Source organism: Hirundo rustica, chromosome 13 (assembly GCF_015227805.2).
Source record: "Hirundo rustica isolate bHirRus1 chromosome 13, bHirRus1.pri.v3, whole genome shotgun sequence".
Taxonomy (NCBI): Eukaryota; Metazoa; Chordata; class Aves; order Passeriformes; family Hirundinidae; genus Hirundo; species Hirundo rustica.
Window position 1 is genome coordinate 12,124,664 of NC_053462.1, and position 20,301 is coordinate 12,144,964.

The 20,301-nt window shown below is 48.2% G+C and overlaps 1 protein-coding gene across 1 annotated transcript; it reads right to left on the minus strand.

The window, feature by feature from the left end:
- Nucleotides 1–1,801: 1,801 nt before the first annotated feature.
- FAH (fumarylacetoacetate hydrolase) lies at nt 1,802–19,557 on the minus strand. The gene is made up of 14 exons (XM_040077043.1): nt 18,950–19,557; nt 16,615–16,725; nt 15,914–16,035; nt 14,143–14,192; nt 12,556–12,646; nt 11,925–12,022; nt 11,637–11,689; nt 10,124–10,223; nt 9,316–9,446; nt 8,486–8,561; nt 7,871–7,917; nt 6,775–6,876; nt 5,660–5,777; nt 1,802–2,018 (listed from the first exon to the last, which is right to left on the minus strand). Exons 1-14 carry the CDS (start codon nt 19,136–19,138, stop codon nt 1,939–1,941), a joined length of 1,368 nt encoding a protein of 455 aa, XP_039932977.1. The 5' UTR covers nt 19,139–19,557; the 3' UTR covers nt 1,802–1,938.
- Nucleotides 19,558–20,301: the final 744 nt, after the last annotated feature.

Genomic DNA, 20,301 nt, shown 5'->3' on the forward strand with positions numbered 1-20,301 from the left:
AGAGCACTATGGATTTACAGTTCCCCTAAGTACTCCTGCACCCAGAAAACCTTGACACCGCAGTCCTTCTTGGCTGGGCAGTGTCTTGCCTCAAGCTGATGACGAATGACACATTGCCCCAACATGAACTCTCTGTCTCTCCTCAGATGTTGCATTTCCAGAACATCAGATATGCCAAGGTGCACCATGGATGTTGCTTCTGCCGAGAAATTTCCCTACTGGATAAATGCTTTGTGTGTCCCACTGCTGCTGCCAGGAGCAATGCCAGGCTGTGCTCAGAGGAACAGGATGGGTTATTTCTAAATCCGAGAGAGAAGGTGTCAGCTCACAATTGTCCTTTGAGGTCAAAAGACAGCACAAAGCATCTATAAATTGGTGATCCAGTCAGAGTACATTAAATAAATACCTGCCTATTAGTTCAGCTCCATGAGCCTGAAGGCAAAATAGCTTTTCCTTGATAAACAACAATGAGCCAATATTTTCCTGGCCAGGTTATCCTTGATTTGGGGATGAACCTCCAAGTACCATTCTTTAAAGAACTATTATTGTTGCACACTTGAAGAGACCTCATTACAGTGCACATGCCCCATTAGCAGTGAGTTATTTGCACTGCCACATTTTTTCTTTAATTTTCATTTCAAATTCATTTTCATCTTCTGCATGGTGATAAGGTTCACATTCCTGGTCAGCCCCAGGAAGACATCAAATGTCCTCATGGCCCACACCAGCAAAACTACCTGGCAGAGCTTTGAAGCAGCAATGGGACAGCCTGGAAAAGCAGCAGCATGGGCTCATCCTGCTGTCACCACATGGAGCCAGCAGCCTCATCAGGTTCTTCACTTTGAGGACCAAGCAAATATTTAACAAGTTCCCCTTGCACTACACCACAGTTCATTATCCCGTCTCCCGAGCTCCTTCAGTCAGTAATATCCTCTAATTGATGTGATTTGGCACTTGGCCATGGAGTGAAATTGATTTGTAGGCCAGCAGGAGACAGCAGATGCCCTTTACACTTGAGGAAAGTGGCATGTGGCTTTGTTTACTGGCTGCTGCAAGGGGATGCTGTGGGACTAAGATGCTTTTTAAGGGTGCAGGAAGGGAGCTGGCCTGCTTGGTGTCCTCTGTCCACAACCCCTGTTGGGTGGCAGGGTGTGACTGCCACCAGTGAGTGCCTGGGGATCACCCCAGGGATGAAATTCCCCCTCCCTCCTTGACCCCAGAGATGCTGGTACACAGGGTGAGAGAGAAACAGGGAATTCCCTTCTCTAAACCGGGACAGGAGGCACAAGGGTGAACTTTGGAGGGGTGCCCCAACACAGTCTCCCATCTCTGGGCTGGAATCAACCTCTCCCTGGGGCAGGAGAGATGCCTCTGGTTGTGTAAGGGCAGGAGGAGCAAAAACATCCTGCCCATTGCCTTCAGTTGTGTTGATCATCACATTTCCAAATTGCTTTGTTGTGAATTACTTTAGGGCACAGTCATGAAACTCTTGCTCAGGAAGGTCTACAAGTTTTAACATCCATATGCAACTCGCCTTCAGGGTTTCACCTCCAGCATATTAACACTGTGAAAAAAAGGAAGTCAGCATGGAATCTCAGCTCTTATCATCAGCCTCGTACTCTGAATATTTAAGCTTACTTGAAAGCCTTTTTATAATTATGAAAAAAGCCCCATTAATATGGTAGAAGAGTGAAGAATCTCACTTTCCACCTCAATCACCTTATTCATATTCTGAGAATTTTAAGCTAGCCTTGAAATCCCTTTCTTGTCACACCAGAGAGCCACATTCACCTGTGTAAGATATTTATTGATCATTAAAAACAGTAAGATTACAATCACTCATATAAAAATAATAAATCTGAATAAATCTGAATAAAGCAGAATGACTGGCAGAGGTGGGGGGAGGGTTCCTCCCTGGATGTCACTTTACTCCAGTCCTCAGGGATGCGACAGGGCTGGAAGGATTTTTCCCGAGCACTGGCCAAATCCCACGCGGAAGCCGTCGCCCTGGCAGTAGCCTAGGGACAGAAAACAACACACAGCTTGTTGGATTTTGCCAGGAATGAAAGTGAATAAAGGCATAAAGGATTTTGGACAGCAGGATTTTGCCAGGAATAAAAGTGAATAAAGGCATAAAGAGACCGAAACCAAGTGAAAAACTTTCAGATATGCAATGAGGGGTAAAAAACGAACACCTGAAGAATTTAAGCCACCCAGGAATATGAGGAAAAAAAGCACGAGCTGTTAAACACAGCAAAATGCAAGTTCAGTGAATTGATCAAAGAACAAACAAGATGTGCCAGCAATATTTCTGTTTTTAAACCTAACCTGCAGCACCATCAATCTACCTGGCAAACTGATTCACTGCCTGGCCTAGCCCTGCAATTAATCAAATAAATCTGGATTCTCTTTCTGCAGCATCAGGCAGTCATTAAACCCCCTCAGACACCAGGACCTCCCCTTGCAGAAGCTGCAGAAGCAAGCTTTCCCTTGCTAAAGTCAAGTGGTTTAGTTCCATGAGAAATTCAGCATCTGGCTCCAAGCTCTCATTAATGCTCTGTTACATAAGAGGGCGTGGAAGCTCTGCTGGCGGCTGCTGCACAACTCTGGGGCTGTGACAGCATCTCTGACTATGGGATGACCCCGTGCCTCCCCACTCCTGTGTGGTGGGGGAGATGACATTGGGACAGGGGTGCTGCAGCTCCTCTTGCTGCCACGGGCTCCACAAACTGCAGCCAGCAGCAAAGCTGCAGGCAAAGCAGGGGAGAGGACTCAGCCAGGGCTTTGGGCCCATCTGAGAAATCTGTCCTGGCAAGAACAGCTGAGGAGACCTACTGTAGCTTCCTCCTGCTACAGCAGCTGATCAAAGGAGGGACAAGTGGCACATGCTGCCCTTTAAGGGCTGATTTCATAGTTAGAGATGGATTTTCCTGATGGAATACATCACCTGCATGTGATAAAAAACAGCTGCCTTCAAGAAGCCAAGAAGGAGTTCAACAGAATGGACCCTAATTCCCACCCTTGGCACAGCTCAGTGGAAAACTCCCTCCCTGAGGCAGAGAAAGGGTGAGCTCAGGCTGCAGGACAGTGAAAGTTACCGCAGCACAAAGAGAGACCCAGCCAGCTCTAACCCACAGTGCAGCTCTCCCAGCCAGGCTGAAATTAAGTTTTCCAAGGACAGTGGTGTCTCTCAGTGCTTGTGTAAAGCCACAGACACCATCCTGGCATCTGCCAGGTAATCCTCATCGTTTAGCAGCAGTGGAGTGAGGCACTGTAAGGCTCAGCTCAGCTTCCATTTGACTCATTAGGCTTCACTGCCAGCTTTCCTTTGAGCAGCAGCTGATTATTTCAGTCCAGTTTGGCTATCCCTGCTGTCAGGCACAATTTAGAGCAGCACCAAGGAGCAGCACACTGAACAAAGCAAGCCCTGTGCTGCCAGCAGCCCTGGCCTGAGCTCCATGTGTGCCAAGGGTTTTTGCAGGCAGCTGCCAGCACCACCAGGAGCCCTTCCCCTGCCACGCTCCCTCCCTGAGACACTTCTTGGGAGAAATATATTTCTCTCATTTTATGCGTTAGGTCTCCGAAATAGGTCCCGCATGGGAAGTGAGAATACAAAGTTGAAACAGGGAACAAGAAATGATGTGTTGAGCACTTGGCAAGAGCTAATGGCAGCGCCTTGGGAGAGGATGGAACAGCACCAGCCCTGCCCCGAGGGTGTCCTCAGGCCCTGGACCTGCCAAACATCACTAAATAAATAGGAGCAGGTCCCAAACTGTCCCAGCAGACAGCCCCAGCAGCCCTTGGCTCTTTGCAGTGCCCTGGTGCCCACTAGTGTGAAATAGCCCAGCAGATTGATTAACACGGGGCTGTCCCACTGCCATCCCCCAGCTCAGCTGCAATGCCATGGTGCCATCTTTGAACATCAAAGACATTCAGGATTCAGAGTGTTTAATGAATTACCACAGCTCGTCCTGGGCATGAGGAGCATGGCTCATGGGCTGGTCCCATTTGTCCCTGAGCTGGCTCCCCGTGCCAGCAGCTCCCAAAGTGCCAGGTGCTCCTTGCCAAAAGGGATATGGGTGTGTAACTCCACAGGGATGTTCATCATCCCTCTCTGTAGCCTAATTTAGGGCTCCTGGCATAGTTACTGCAGGGAGGCTGGGGACTCTGGAGGGCAGTGTGGCACTTTGAATTGCTGGAGGAGTCCCTGGGTGTGTGGGGAGCCTGCAGAGAGCAGTGTCAGATTCCTCCTGTTGCAGCATGAGCAGTCACTGGGCTGTTGGGAGGCTGAAGGATGTCAGAGGCACTGGGGACTCCTCAATTCATCACCTGTGGCTCTCTAGTACATCTCAACCTCCAGCTGTCTCAGCATTTTCCTCTGTCAAACTGGCAGCAGCTCACAGAAACACGATTTTCAAGGCTATTGGGTGAGCTGCCAGGCAGGAGGCACTGGGGCTCTGGCTGCAGCACCCCCAAAACCACTATGGAGTCATTGCCAGGGGACTGGAATACATACATTAATTTGTTTTTTAATCACAGAAAATTCTTGGCTTTTCTTATTTTTTTCCCCCAGAAAAAAAAAAAAAATAGATTACAATTTTAAACTGTTTTGTCAATAATCCTAGGAGTCCTGGTTGGATTGAGCAGGCCCAGGTAGGTAGGCACATATTAGCATCACACCACGAGGCAGCTGCCCAGGTGTTTGTCACTCACATTTTCTCTGCCCCCTGTCACACCTGTGGAGGTTTTTCCCATTGCTTGAGCCGTTTGTTCCTGTGCAGATATCTCTGATCACATCAGCAGGATGGAGCTGCTCAGAGCCAGGCGTGGCACTGGCTGGGTCCCAGCTGGTGACACACAACATCCCACAGGACATTCCCTAAATCCCAGTAGGTCACATAGCCAAGACATTGGAGGCATGAAACAAAAGTTCCTCCTGGCTGTTCTTGCCAAATACTTGCCACCCCAAAAGCCACAAAGGTGAGAGGAAAGGAAAAAAAATAGATTTGTTTTGCACTAGTCCTTGGGTTAAAAAGGAGTAGGAGTGGGATTCAGATCACAAAACACCATGGTAGTTTTTATTTCATAAAATCCTTAGATTATCAAGGTGAAAACTAAAACCATGTCTCAGCATGAAACAGCTCTCAAGCAGAGCCCTTTCCAGAGGGGAGCTGGTCAGCTGCTCTAGAAGGCTTCATGCTGTTTCCCACATACCTGATTTGCAACACACTTCATTGAATACACCTAGGTTACCAATGAAATATTATTTGAAAAATAACTTTTTTAGCATTTGCCAAGCCCTGCTCCACATGCAAACTTGGACTGTGGTGGAAACTGTTCATCAGCTGCTCCTGGTCCTGGGGTATTTTTACCCATAAAGGCAAACCCTACCTCTGTCATCTCCTTGCTGCTCATACAGTGGCATAGCAGGAGCTGTAAGGACTTAGCAAAGCAAATAATCTAAATCTAGAAAGCATTTATGGCAGGGAAATTTCCATCCACCTGCTTGAGCCTCCTCACAGGTAGGATGGAAGCAACTGTGCTTGCATGGCAGGTATGTATAGAATATCCCAGCTCCACAGCAGGTGCTTGTCCTGCTGGGACCAGCCTACGGAGATGTGTCCTTGCTGCAGTGTCAGAGCAGTTATCCAGCCATTACCTGTCAAAATGACTTCGTCTCCATCCTGCAGGAATTTACGAGACTGTCCACTGCCAAGAGGGATTTCTTTTGTTCCGTTCCAGGACAGCTCCAGCATGGAGCCAAAGCTCTCAGGCTCCTGCAGCAAGAGTTCATAAACAAATAAACAATTTTTTAGTGCCTTTCCTGCTGTTCAGCTTCTTGCTGCTGGGAGCAGACACACAAGTACGTTACCTTTACAGAATGGAGTTTTGCTGTTGATTTAATTCATTGATAAATTGGGTCTTTTTCCTGACTTTGCATTTTAATTTCTTGCTTGCTGTTAGCAGCGATGCTTACAGCTGTTATCTGGTGCATTTAACACAGTGTTCAACCTCTTAAAGCAGTTAGGGGGTGCCACAGCAAGAATGGAAACAAGTGGAGGCGACTTCTACAAATCCAGTGCTTTTATGTAGTCACGTTTCAGATTTTTAATTACTTTTTGTTCTTCAGAAGAGCAAAGCTGGTGTTTGTTAGTCTTTAATGTAGAGCACAATAATCTGAAGATTCAAAAAGCACCTCAGAAATGCTCAAAAGTGAAGTACAGGCATCCCAGCTTGCAAACAACTTACCTGAGGCTGTCTTTGTGACAGCATGTACAGGATTTGTGTCTGGCGATTCAGAAAGTGAGAGCTGCCCACATATTGCAGCCACTGTCCAAATGGCAGCTCAAGGGGAGTAACAGCTTGTGAAACTGGCTCCAAGTTCTTTGGAGAAACTAAAAGTTATACCCATACACCTTTTACATCCTTTTCAGAAATAAAAAGCTGCATTTTGTAGAGGGTAAATGGAATGTGAGGATGCTTCCATACAGAAGTTAATTTGCATCTGTTGTAAAATAGCTCTTAGGGAAAGAAGTACAGGAGAGATCAAAACCCCAGAACTCAAGAACATAAAAAAACCAGCCAAACAGAAGCCCTGCCCAAACCAAACCATTTCTCAGTGTGAATTTGGGGCTACCAAAGCAGCACCCCAGCGTGCCTGGGAAAGAACTGCAGGTGGTTTCGTGATGCTCAGATCAGGAAGGGCTCAGCCCCAAGCCCTGCTCTGTTGGTTTTGAGTTGCTGACCAGGGGCTGCCATTGTTTCAACACTTACAGGTCCACTGATGGTGCCAGAGGCCAGCAGGTCTCCAGGTCTGAGGTTGCAGCCATTGATGGAATGATGAGCCAGCTGCTGTTTCATGGTCCAGTACATGTGCTGGGGAAGGAGGAAGAGGGGCTAAAGCAAGGGAGCAACGAAGGACAAACTTCTCTGGTGGGCTGTGCAGAATGGAGTAACGTGGCCTGGCCCATGGCATCCATAAAACCCACACTCTAACATGCAATTTAATACTTTAATTTTTTTTTTATTTCAGCTGGATGTCATTTTTCCTCTTCTTTCTCTCTAAGACCAGTACTGCTGACCCAGGCCCCATGATTACACCCAGTATTTTAACAGCCTCACAGGAAAATCTACTTATTACTGATTTGCTGGCTACTTATTTACTGATTAAGGTAATTGCTATGCAAAGAGCCAAATGTGAATATGAAATTGATTGAGAATTGCTGCAGCTGGCACATAAATCTCCTGGCTTCAATCAGTGGGTGGAGGCAGAGCCACCATGCTGCCCATAGAGGGGATGGGGCAGACCCAGGCTGCAGCAGTGAGTGGCATCTAAATCAGAGCTGTGACTGCAGAGCTGTACTGCACGAGGCAATTCCCTCCCTGGAGTTCTCACAGCTCCCTGACAAATGGGCACAGAGCTGAGGATGCTTTGAGCACCCCAAACCAAGCAGAAGTAAGAGCTGTGTCCTTCATCAAACATTCAGGTGTTTCCACATCACAGGGGGAATTATCACCATCTTCCAATGGTGGAAACACTGAAATGTTTTTCATTTTTTGTTAAATTTCCCTCTGTCTCCTATGCAGACACTCAGATCTGAACTGGAGCAGACTGCTCAGGGAAGTGGTGGATTCACCATCCCTGGAAGTGTTCAAAAGGTGTGTGGATGTGAGTGACATGCTTTAGTCACAGGCTTGGCAGTGCTGGGTTAACGTTTGGACTTGATGATCTTGGAGGTCTTTTCCAACCCTAGTGATTCAATGATTCTATTCCATGAGTCTAATGCAAAAAACTGTGTTTGAAATTGCTTAGGCTGGAGCTGATGGCATCAGCAAGATTGCAAATAAACAAAAGATGCTGGAGTCTTACCTTGAAATTGGATCTGCATATAGTAGTTGGCGTGCTCATTCCTTCTCCTGCAGAAAATAAAGGATAAGAAAGAGAAAAGCAATTTGTTTGTGTTGGATGAATGATGTTGGAGACTTTTTATTTTACAGATGGATGGAGACCTCTTTTATCACTGTGATCCCTGGGGAGAAACCAGTAATAACATTTTCTCTTACTACAAAGACTGGGAATTCATAGAAAACAATTGTGTGGATTGCACTGGAGCAGCATCAAGCTGCCCATTTCCTACTCTCTGCTCTCCTAGGGGAGAAACACCTGGGCCTAGTGGTCAGCAGGGCCGTGAGGTGAGGGCTGAGCTGGGTTAACATCTGGATCCCACACAAACCTGCTCATTCCATGCCCCACGAGACCCCTCGGGGAGCCTCCCCAAGGGAAGCTGACCACCTGAGGGGCATTCCCTGCTTGGCACATTGCTGCACAGCCAGCTGGGTGCAGGAGGAGTTCTGCCTCTTTCTCTGACAGAGGCAAGCGGGGAAAAGCAGGAAAAGAAGGAGCCCAGAGCAAAATGCCTGAAAGTTGTGGTGGTGCCACAATATTTAGTTGGCAATTTCAGCTTTGCAACCCACTTTGCCGTACCTTTAATAGCAACAAAAAGCTTGATGTCAAAGGTGTAGGGTTCTTTATCCTGAAGGTAGGGCAGCGGCTTAGGATCCTAAAAGCACATAAAACACATCACAGTCTAAGCAAAAATAAATTTAAAAATCCACAAGACATTTCAGTGAGTATTGGTGCACCCAGCCTGTGCTGCACAACCCATTCACTTCACCATTGTTACTGCTCACATTATCACTTTGCTTGGTCTCATGCACACACTTTAAAGATCTTTCTGAACAGACATGATATCGATACAATCTAGTTCCTCTTTCTGCACAAGGTTTGTAAAAGCCATGCCCATCAATTCAGCGTGGATGTTAATCCAGCACAGAGTGCCAGCAGACCTTTGCTCTGTGCCCAGAGCAGAGAGAAGATGGTGAGGCCTCTGCAAGAATCTTATCTTTTCCAGTTTTAGCCACCTGCATAATGTAGACAACTGGAAATTCTTGAACAAAGTGTTCTGGCTTGACTCCACCCTCTCTCCACCACTTACTGGATGCTAAGTGCTACCAAAGACCCAGAAGAAGCTCTGATTAGTTTATTTTCCAGCTGTTTTAAAGATGATTTTTCTGCCCTGCTCAAGCAGGATGACAGCACAACATGTGCCAGGGCCAGTGACATCAATGAGCACTTGAACTCAGAGGGCTCTGGTTGCCCTCGTCTGCTCAGAAGCAGAACCACAGCTGTAAATTCCATGGAGACGATCCTTGGCATGAACGCAACTCAGTGATTTCTACTGATGGGAACTTCCAGCTCTGCTGGCATTTTTCTAGCACTGCTTTTCCTTTATTTCAACCTTTTCTCTTGCTGACCTGGACAGGGTTTGGCAACACAAATGGCATGAGAGCTTCCATGGTGACAACCCACGGAGAGATGGTTGTGCCAAGGCTTTTGCTCAGGAAAGGACCCAGAGGAACATATTCCCACTTCTGGATGTCACGGGCTGGGAAGAGAACATTCAAAGCAATGCAGTTAAACATATCCTAGGAATTGCATATCCATCAGACCCGTGAAAGAGTCACATGAATTGAAATTGCTGTCCCCAGCCTTTTCTAACTGTTGTGCACAAATCCTAATTTAAATCCATCCATTTTCGACCAAATTTTCTTAGATCAGCTAGATCAGGATGATAAATTCTCAATAAGTAAAACAAACCAGATCATCCCCATATAACCAGTATTTTTACCCCCACTTTAATTATTCCTTTTATACCCAGCTAATGGTCTTTGCCAGCCATAGGGAGAATTTCAACAAGTTAAATCTGTGCAGAGACTGAGGGATTTGTGATTGCCAAATCCTTCTCCTTTTCCTGACACTGAAATGAATCTCCATCCTTGCTAACACCATTCTTAGGACTCCTCCATCCTGCCAAGAAGAAACTAGACTGATATTAGCTCTTTCATAAGTAAATAAATCTTCATTAGGCAGCACTTTCTGGTTCTACTAATTGATTGAAGATGGATTGATACTGACACTGAAAAACACAGGCAACATTTCATTTTCACCCCTTTCAGCTGTATCCAGTGGTTTCAGTGATCAGCATTCTACTATTAAAATGTGTAACTGATCCTTCCCTAGGGTGTGACCCCCTCTCCAGGCAGACCCCACAGCGCCGGTTACCGCTCCAGTCGTTCATCAGGACCATCCCAAAGATGTGCTCCTGGGCTCTGCTGATGGGAATGGGCTCCCCATACTGGTTTCCAGGACCTACAAAGAATGCCTGAAATAGAAAAGCAGTGTGTTGGTTATGATTTTGAAGCTAAAAATCTTTACTGCACACAGTTACAGACAGCAGAAATCCAATCCTGGACAGGATGAGTTTTGCACCATTTCCCACACACATTTGGCCTACTCCCCTTTTCTTCCCCTCCATGAAGCTGGCAGGCTTGAATTGCTTAAGAGCTCTGTGTTGCTAAGAGACAGGCATTAAACAAGGGCACGATGTTGTCAAAACGCAGGAGGAAAAATGGTCCCTCCTAATTACAGCCCGGATGCAGAACAGGTTTGCCCACTGAAGGGACTGTTTGCTGCAGACAGTGAACAGGAAGGAGTTTAAAGTCATCCAAGGGGATACTGAACGTGGCTGAAGCCTGATGAGAAGAACAGGCAGGTGGAGAAATGTGCCCACTAAGTAAAGTCGGCCATGAACTGGGTGCCTGCACTCATTCCTTAGGAATCCACAGCCTGCACATGCACAGGGCTTTACAGAGAATCTCAGTTGTCTCTTTCTGTCCACAGTATGGAAGTTTTTCCTTCTTTTATTGCAGCAGCCAGCAGTAGAACTCAGGCTGGAAAGCAGAGTTATGGCAGCATCGTGGGAACCCCACTTTATGGGAACCCCACTCTATGAGAACCCCAATCTCTGGGACTGCATCTCCCCTTATAGTACTGATCATCGAAGTACACAGCATTAAAGACTTTAACTATATTTTTATAACCATTTCCATTAATATCACACTTCTTCCACAACCTTTTTTTTTGTTTTTTCCTTAGGGAAAAGGTTGGGAATAAAACGTACAAAAATTATATAAGCCATCAAGGTGATATAAATCTTAATACAATCCTATGAAACACTTCCTTCTGGACCACGCTAAGCCACAGCATGATGTGCCTTCCCACCATGTTTTTTTACAACACCCACAGCACAGGTTTTAACATTCCAGACAGGAGAATCAGGAGTTTGAATCCCACTGCCAAGAACGCAGGGCTTCCTCTGCTCTAGCAGGAGGTACAGCCAGCCTGGACTTCCCAAACCCCAGTGTCCATTGATAGATCCTGGCTGCAGAGCAGAGGTAACTGCTGACCAGGAAACAGGCTTGGTGGCTGATGAAAAGAATTCTGCTGCCTGACTGCACCACTGGTGCTCAGCTTTGGCCAGGTGAGCTTTTTCCAGCCTGAGAGCTGTAAATATATATGAGAGCAAACCTCCCAATGAGCCAAGGCATCCTGCTTCTCATCCAAAGCAGGGGTTTGTTCCACAGAAATCTTCACTGCCTGCAGCACAGACAGCTCAGAGAGGAACACAGGAATGGACCATTTGGGACACTCAGTTTAGAAGAAGTTAACCCATCCTTTCTTCCCTATTTCTACTTTAATATTTTTCAAGTCATAAGGGGAAAAAAACCCCTCTCACCATTTCTAACTCGATATCCAGACGTTTACAAGCACCAAACACTGGAGGTTTATCTGTGGGTAGAAAGAATATTTTACATCAGGAAGGCAGCTAGGAAAATAGAAGTAATGGCCAGAAGGAACAGCAGCTGGTGCTGCTTAAACCAGGGCTTTCTCCTGCCCTCACCCCGGGCTGGGCTTTAGGCAAGGTATCCCACTCCACTCTTTCACTCCACTACTTTATGACGTGGAGCAAAATTAAAGAATAAAAGAAATAAGAATCCCCATTAAAACCCTCCCAGAGTCTCACCATTGTCAGGTTTGGTTTGTCCCACAGGTCTCCGGATGGGCGTCCCAGACACCACGACAGACGATGCCCGGCCGTGGTAACCCACAGGTAAGTGCAGCCTTGAGAAAGAGCACCTGGGTTAGCTTTTGTGTGTGTGCCAGAGCAGCTTTTTGGAGTGGAAACACCACAGGAGTGTGAGGTACAAGGAGAAGAAGCTCTGTATGCATGGGCACAGACCTCAGCACCTCACTCTGATATAAGGGTGGAAGTGCAATAAGATCCAAAACCACGTTGCAGTCTTATTGCACTTCTGTGCCACTGCTCCAATTAACTCCTTGGATCTTAAACCCTGCTTTCTTGTCACCCAGCAAAACATAATTTTTTAGGTTTTGAACTTAATTTGTCTTTGAACTGGGTGGCTGCACAGTAACTGGTATGGTCACTGCAATGAAGGGCAGTGCAGATTCAGCTGAGGCTGGGGGCGTGTGGAGTTTGGTTCTGGTATTGAACTCTGGACAACACTGATTCCCATCTGCTAGGAACTGAAGCCGGTGTGATCCTGAAAAACTACTCATACCTTTAAAACATCATGTATGTGTACGGACGAGCCTGCAAAGCAATGCTGCACTAGAGAATAATCCAAGCCACCCACCAGTTCGGCATCAGAGCGTTCTCCTTCCCCCTGAACATGATTCCGACGTTTGTGGCATGTTGGCGTGAAGAATAGAAGTCAGTGTAATCTCCTGCACGAGGGAAAAAGCCATAAAATAGGGATCAGTGGCAGCAAAGTCCCTCATCTGCGGGGGCTGAAGCACATCACAGGCTGCTGGCAACGAAAGGAGCAGGAAAGGAGACAGCGAGAGCGCTCGGGGGATGTCCTTAATAGCGCAATGGGGTGATGAACAGTTCACCTATAAATTATGCAGGCAAAAATGTTTTTTTTTTGTTTTTTTTTTCTTTCTTTTTTTTTTTTTTTTTCTTTGTTGTTTTTTTTTTTTGTTTTTTTTTTTTTTTTTTTTTTTTTTTTTTTTTTAAAGTCTCCGGTAGAGAAGAGGAGGAAAAACGCAGGACATAAAGCAGCGCCCCCCTTTCCAGAGACAGGGCAATTCCCGGTGCTTTTCCTCCATCCGGCGGTACCCGGCTCAGGGATTCGCAGGACATCTGCTGCCCTCTGCTGCCATCCCTGCTAGCAGCTCCCACCCTCCGGATCCACGGGAAAACCGAGGCTGTGAGGGGAAAACAGACTGGGAGCTCAGTGAGTTATCCACAGCTCCAGCAGGTTCCAGCAGCAGGTGATCCCCTGCAGTTCCAGCCTCCCAGAGAGCTCAGGAGAAGCAGAAACCACACACAGGACAGAGCTGCACGTCAGTGCTGTGGAATCCTACGTGCCTTGTGTCTGTGTGATACAGCTCGGTCACACCAGGGCACTGCTCCCTTCCCAGCGCTCATGGCAGCCAGGAATTTTCTGCCAGGATATGCTCAGCCTGGAACTATCCTCAGGAAGGTGTCACACCTATGGAAATCCTCGTGGGACACAGGCTAGGCTTTGTCTCAAACCAGGGCTGTGCCCCGTGGGCGGCAAAAGCCAACTGAGAACAGAACGGGATAGAAAATGAGCAAGTTCACATCTCTGCCCTCATGGTCATGCCCTCAAGTGACTTTGATCAAGTTGGTTTGGGTCCAAACACAAACTCCTGCTAAAAACAGGAAATGCTTATATAGAGATATGAATATAGTAATCCCAAAGCAGTCCATGGCCTCATGGGAGTGGAGGAAAGATCTGGGATACAGAGTAACGGTCTGAAAGTGGAAACTCCTGCTTGTTAATGAGGCTGTGCTGGAGTATCTGCCTTGGAAATTTTGCAAGACCTGAATTATTTTCTGATGGCAAAAGGGGAAATTGTTGGAAACTGAACAAGTGTTTCTTTCCTGGCTCTAGTCACAAAGGCCTTCGGTGGTGCCAATCTGATGACAGGAGTTATGTACCGCCAGACACCCCTGATTTAGTGGAAATTGCATCCAGGAGTGCTCTGGCCGCTATTGAGCTTCCCCAGGCTTTTATTCTTGTGCCACAGACAGCACCTACCCTTCATTATGTACAATAATCTACTTCTGGCTGCTGCAAACCCCATTCCCTGTCACAGCTATGATCAGTCTGTCTGAGCAAGCTGGAAATAAAGCAGCAGCTCGGTGTGGGAGCAAAGAGCAGCGCCGAGGAGCCCTTGGCTGTGGGACTCACCGATGTGAGCGGGCAGGTGCATCGTGGCAGAAGCTTGAGGTACAAATGCCCTGAAATGAAAAATTATGCCTTCAGATATCGGAAAAGTTGCAGCTCCCACCCGTAAGGAGCATGGAAGAGGCTGACTTGCTCTCCCAGCTCCTTCCTTAATTTAGTTTGCAAAGCCTTGCAGAAAAAAAAACCCCAAACTGGCAGAAAAGGTGGTGACTGCACAGGCTGCTGTTACCAGGATGTCTGCACCAAAAGGAGCAGCTGTCAGGGTGGGAGTGGGGAGAGAGAGGACATCCCTGGGGCTGGCTGGATTCCCCCAGTGCCCGTGCCCAGGACACCGCTGCCTCTGCTGCGTGGGAGGGATGAGTTCATGGCATGTGGCTCCTGGGCTGATCTGAACTGCTGGCCCTGTTCAGGGAAGATCCATGTGGCAAGCAGCAGTTCAACCCCCCTCCTGCTCATGAGAGCCTAAATCCTCTCAATCCCCCTGGCAGGGTGGGGAGGAACAACTGCTTGCTGCCAGGGCAGGCACTTGTGGTGCTCAAAGCATCTCTCTGGACAAACAAGAGGTGTGGGATTAATGGACACATGCATTTCCCATCAGCACAGCACAGAGCACAGTCCTCCCCTCCTGCCCCTACACCGCTGCACGGCCCCAAATCTGAAGCCAATTTGTGACCACAGCTTTAGCAAAGTCGAGTGGCTGCTGAGGACAGTCTGGGGCTCTGCCCTTGCCCGCTGCAGTGTGACAGGCAGGGAGGGAGGCACTGGGGGAGGTGGAGAGCCTTGGAGCCGTGCGTGTCTCCAGGGGAGGCCGTGGTGGAGGGGCCGTGCGTGTCTCCATGGAAGGCCGTGGTGGAGGGGCTATGTGTGTCTCCATGGAAGGCCGTGGTGGAGGGGCCATGCGTGTCTCCAGGGAAGGCCATGGTGGAGGGGCTGTGCGTGTCTCCATGGAACGCCATGGTGGAGGGGCCGTGCGTGTCTCCATGGAACACCATGGTGGAGGGGCCGTGCGTGTCTCCATGGAACACCATGGTGGAGGGGCCGTGCGTGTCTCCATGGAACACCATGGTGGAGGGGCCGTGCGCGTCTCCATGGAACACCATGGTGGAGGGGCCGTGCGTGTCTCCATGGAACGCCATGGTGGAGGGGCCGTGCGTGTCTCCATGGAACACCATGGTGGAGGGGCCGTGCGTGTCTCCATGGAAGGCCATGGTGGAGGGGCCGTGCGTGTCTCCATGGAAGGCCGTGGTGGAGGGGCCGTGCATGTCTCCAGGGAAGGCCGTGGTGGAGGGGCCGTGCGTGTCTCCATGGAAGGCCGTGGTGGAGGGGCCGTGCATGTCTCCATGGAAGGCCATGGTGGAGGGGCCGTGCGTGTCTCCATGGAAGGCCGTGGTGGAGGGGCCGTGCATGTCTCCAGGGAAGGCCATGGTGGAGGGGCCATGCGTGTCTCCATGGAAGGCCGTGGTGGAGGGGCCGTGCTCGGGGCACCAGCCCAGCCCCACGGAGAGGCAGCACGTCTGGACACACCCCAGGGCAGAGCTCGCTGTTTCCAGGTGGAAGGTGACACCCTGGATCCGCGGGCAGTCACGGGATTAATCAGGGATTAATCTTTACGTAATTAAGAGAAGGAAGCACTCGATGTGCACAAACCCCAGCTAATTCCCACGTAGGAGGCAGGTGGCCACGTCAGGCTGCTGGTTCGGGTGCCCTGTCCCTCAGGTGACGCGGGGCATGGCCGACAGCTTCCTGTGCCTGCACACACCCACTGCTCCCTCACCTTCTCCGCAGCTCCGTGTTGTCCCTCAGGGTGGGCTCTCCAGCCGACAGCAGCTTTTGGAGGAAAGCCCTGGCCTCGCTCCACGCCGGCCGGCCCAGCCCCATGAAGGCATTCAGGGTGGGCTGACAGTGCCACAGACGTGGGGGGAAAGAAAAGACCACATTTTTCTCATCCTTCACGTGCAGGAAGATGTCCCACACTCTCATCCCACTTCTGGATGCCTGTGGCTGGGGTTATGCAGCCGTGGCTGCCCACAGCCCCATCCACACCCCACAAGTCCTCTGCAGGATTTGTTTTCATCACCCCATGATAACACACCACTGCAGGCCCCGCTGGCTTTGGTATCTCAACCAGCTGCAGCCAAAGGTGGTTTGTATTCACCTTTATCTTTAACAAAACCTCCTCATCATTAATATCCCATCCATGGAGTGTCGAAGGCACAAGCAGGAGTGAATTAACATTTTGGCTTCATGTCAGACACCTGCGTTGCCAAAGGCTGATGACACTTTCCTGGAGAATGACCTTTGGACCCCCAACGTCCCTGTTCTCCTTGCTATCACACCTGTGATGGTTTTTGCTCTACCAGAACCCACCTGACAACCTATTTCCAGATCATGTTCATTATCTCACCACAAGCTGCTAAAGTGCCCAATGGAATATTTTTAATATGCGTGTGGAAGTTAGAATAGGCTGATAAATACCTGGTCAAAGACGTGCTGGTGTTTGGCAAGAGCTGGTCCATTGAAAAGGTGTTTAATGGCGCTGAGATCCAAAATCTGGTCTCCAATTGCTACCCCAAGCCTGTGCCGAGGCTGCAAAGCAGCAAGAGGAGGGGGGAAGAGTAGAAGAGTTTATGCTTGTACCCAAAAAATGCCCCAAAGAGGGCATAGGGGAACACAGTGACCATAGATAGCTTAACCCATCCAGGACAAAGGTCTGGTACCACAGCAATGGACCATCAAGAGCCAGTCCGAGTCTGGCTGCTGAAAAGTGTTAGGTTCTATGGGCAGAGCATCACTGCAGACTCCCTGCAGACCCAGAGGGATGGAAAAGAGCCTCATCACCATCTTTAGGGGAAAGGAAAGCACAACAAGCAGAGGTTTCTCTCCCTGCCCTCTTTCCCCCAGAAAGAGGCTGACTTGCTCATTAACACCCCTCATTAACAACAAGCATTGCAGAATAAGCCCATACATCTGCAATATGCTGTGAAATAGGAAAACACTATTGCTCCTTCTACAAGAGAGGAACAGAAGCATAGAGAGGATAAAATCTATCCCTGTGAGCATGCCACTGGAGAAACAGGCATTTCTGCACCCCAGCTCCTCCCCAGAGGACCGAGGCTGCTCTGGACTCCCGTGGTGATACCAGGGAGCACATCATGCTCAGGCACATGATTTCTGTGTGGCTGAGGCTGCCCTACACCGCCCGGCACACGAGGAGCCCAGGACCCGCATGCTGAGCCCAGCCTGGATCCCTGCTGTATCCCACACATGGGGAAACGTGACAGATGCAGCCCAGGGGACAAAGCTCCTGTTGATGCCCTGGGTGCGTGTGGAGCTGGCGGCGATGGCGGGGCAGCAGCACCGACAGACCCAGGGCAGCTGCACGGGGCAAAACCACAGCACAGCCTCCATTATCTGTGTCTTCAGGCAAATATAGACAAACTATTGCAGGCACTCTGAAAAGCAGCTCACCAAAATAACCACCTTCAAAGATCCATGTTATTAAACCTATTTTTCAACCTTTAATTTCCAAACAAGATTCCAAATGTGGTAGTAAGTACTTATTCAGCAAACATTCCTGCAGAAAAAAAAAACAAACCAAAAACCCTAAAGGTCATGTCAGGTTAATTTGTAACTGGGATAGTCAGGAATGATACCAATTGTTATAGCCTGAAATCATTAAAACATTCAGCTACTATCAGAACATTATTCTCCTAAATAATTTCTGTAAGTCTTGCCTGTCATTTCACAGGGTTTGAGTGAAGTTGCTTTTTTCCGAGAACAGTTACTAAGGAAGGCAGAAAAATAATCCAAACTTGCTAGATAACAGCATGCACATCTAGGAATAGATTAAATGCACCATCTCGTTTTATCTTTGGAAAATACCGCATCAGAAAACACAACCTTCTGGTTTATTTTTTTTAACCTATATGGATAACTAGCAAAAACCAGGATACAATCATGAAGTTTCCATAAGCAAAGACAAATAAATTCTCCACATTTTCTTTCTGAGAGGCAGCTCTTGGCTTGCTTCCCTTTCTCCAGGACACACCTCTGGAGCTCCATCTTGTCAGGCACTCAGAGGTGTGAGTCTCAGCCTAGCTGGGCCCAATTCTCACAGAAACTGGGAACTGGGAGCAACCTCCTTGGCAGAAAGGTTGAGCCACATTTTCTTATGTGATCATAAAATAGAAAGCCTGGAGCTGGCTCAACCTGCAGGCTTTGGGCCCAGCCTTAAACATGACACATTTGCACACATTTAATGCAGCATTGCATAAACATGAACCCAACAGAACACATCAGGTCAGCTGCAAAAACAGGTAACACACACATTTCGTGCCCTGATTTAATGCTTTGGCACCCACCAACAAAACTCCCCACGAGCAGTGGTTAATGGGGCTTGTTAAGGGTGATGGTGTGATTACAGTCATAAAAAAAATTAAAGACTGAGTTAAAAACAAAAAAACTTCCAGTTGAGTGTGGAATGTGCCATGCCTCTACATAGGGAGGCATAGATTTAATGTCACAAAAATGATCAAAACCACACAAGAACTACTGTACATATTAGCCAAAGTACGTCTCATCCATATTAACACTTCTGACTGCTTTTGTGCAGTTTCAATGCAGCTGTAATCAAAATAAACCACACTAAAGAAAAAGATATTGTGGCAGCTACTGCTTTGCCATCAGGTCAAGAAGCCCATGAGTGCCTCAGGCTGGGAAGTTTTCCTTTATCCCACACTGCTGGGAAATTCTGCTCTCATAGCCCTGGAACAATTGCAACAGCCCCACAACAAAGTTTGCTGTTACTCACCTCCTCCTTTGTGGAGAAAACCCCATAGGGGAGGTTTTGGAGAGGAAAATCTGAGTCCTTGTCTACCCGGATGAAAGACATGCTGAACCCTGAACAGTCCCTGCTTACACACAGCTCCCACCTCCCAGGTGCTACGTGCCTTCCACAGAGGAAGACCCTCTCCAGGTGGTGTAACCCAGAGCAGAGCATCAGATCCCACCCTCTGCCCTCAGACACGAACCAATTGCCGCTCTGTCACCATCCCACCCCTCTGCCTGGTCCCTGGCAGTGGTTAATCAGTGCCAGAGGTCTGCCTGAGTCAGCAGCTGTTAACTGTTCCCAGCCAGGCAGTGACCCTGGTGAAATGGGGTCCTCCTGCTCACAGTTACCTTTCCTGGAGGTATTTAGCAGATGTGGAGATGTGGCACTTAATTTATGGGTAGACTTGGCAGTGCTGGGTTAGCAGTTGGGCTTGATGTTCTTGGAGGTCTTTTCCAATCTTAACACTTCCATGATTTTACAAACCCTCACATGAAATTCAGGCCTTCCTGTAACAGGTAACTCACAGGGGGTGAAGGATCCAGCAGCTCTAAGACCAAAGGTGCCCTGGATTAATTTTGGAGGGGCCACTTATGTGCCAGGGCCCTGGTGAAATGATTATGTCCACACTGATTCTCCCACCACAAGCTCAGCTGCCCGTGGGAAGTTGCACAATTCACACCTGAAACTGCACTTTCGTGGGTTTTGCAATGCTGCTGCACCTCATCAATTCTTCCATTTTCTCCAGATAGTTCCACCATCTTAAACCAGAGACAAACGTGCAACCAACCATGAAGAACAGGGAGGCTGGTGCTTCTGCTACCAGTCCCAGCTTTCTCCCACCTGCAGGACAAAATTCTCTCATTGTCAGAAGTGGAAACCAGTGAGGGAACATCCTTGAAATTAGAACTAAATCGCAAAGGCCACACCTTCCCAATAAAAACAGGAAGACGCTTGTAATTGCCAAGCCAAAGAATTTGTTTGCTGCTCAGCCTTTTTTTCTTTTGGCAGAGGAGGCATTAGAAGAAATGCAGCAAATGGTACAGCCAGAGATTCAGTGCAAGATGATACAACAGCATCATCTGTGACAGCTGCTCACTCGTTGAGACACAAGCTTACAAGGTGCTGTTTTAAACATCACGATGCCTAGCTTGCAGAAGATTTCCTGTAAATTTTCCCCTGACTGTTGGAAATGTTTTAAACACAGTGAAGATGTTTTGTGGACAGATTACAGGATCTAGGCTATAGAACCTGTTTATTCCAAAAGTGAAACAAAACTGTGTATGTAAAACCTGTTCCAATACAGTGTCCAATGTGAGGAGATACATTCACTC

Excerpts from the sequence above, each read along its gene's own strand:
- FAH (XM_040077043.1), bottom strand. The coding sequence starts at position 19,138 with ATGCTCTGCTCTGGGTTACACCACCTGGAGAGGGTCTTCCTCTGTGGA. Across the intron at positions 12,647-14,142 it reads GCACCTGCCCGCTCACATCG|GAGATTACACTGACTTCTAT; the intron begins GTGAGTCCCACA and ends TCCCTCGTGCAG. Across the intron at positions 5,778-6,774 it reads CTGGCACCATCAGTGGACCT|GAGCCTGAGAGCTTTGGCTC; the intron begins GTAAGTGTTGAA and ends CTCTTGCTGCAG.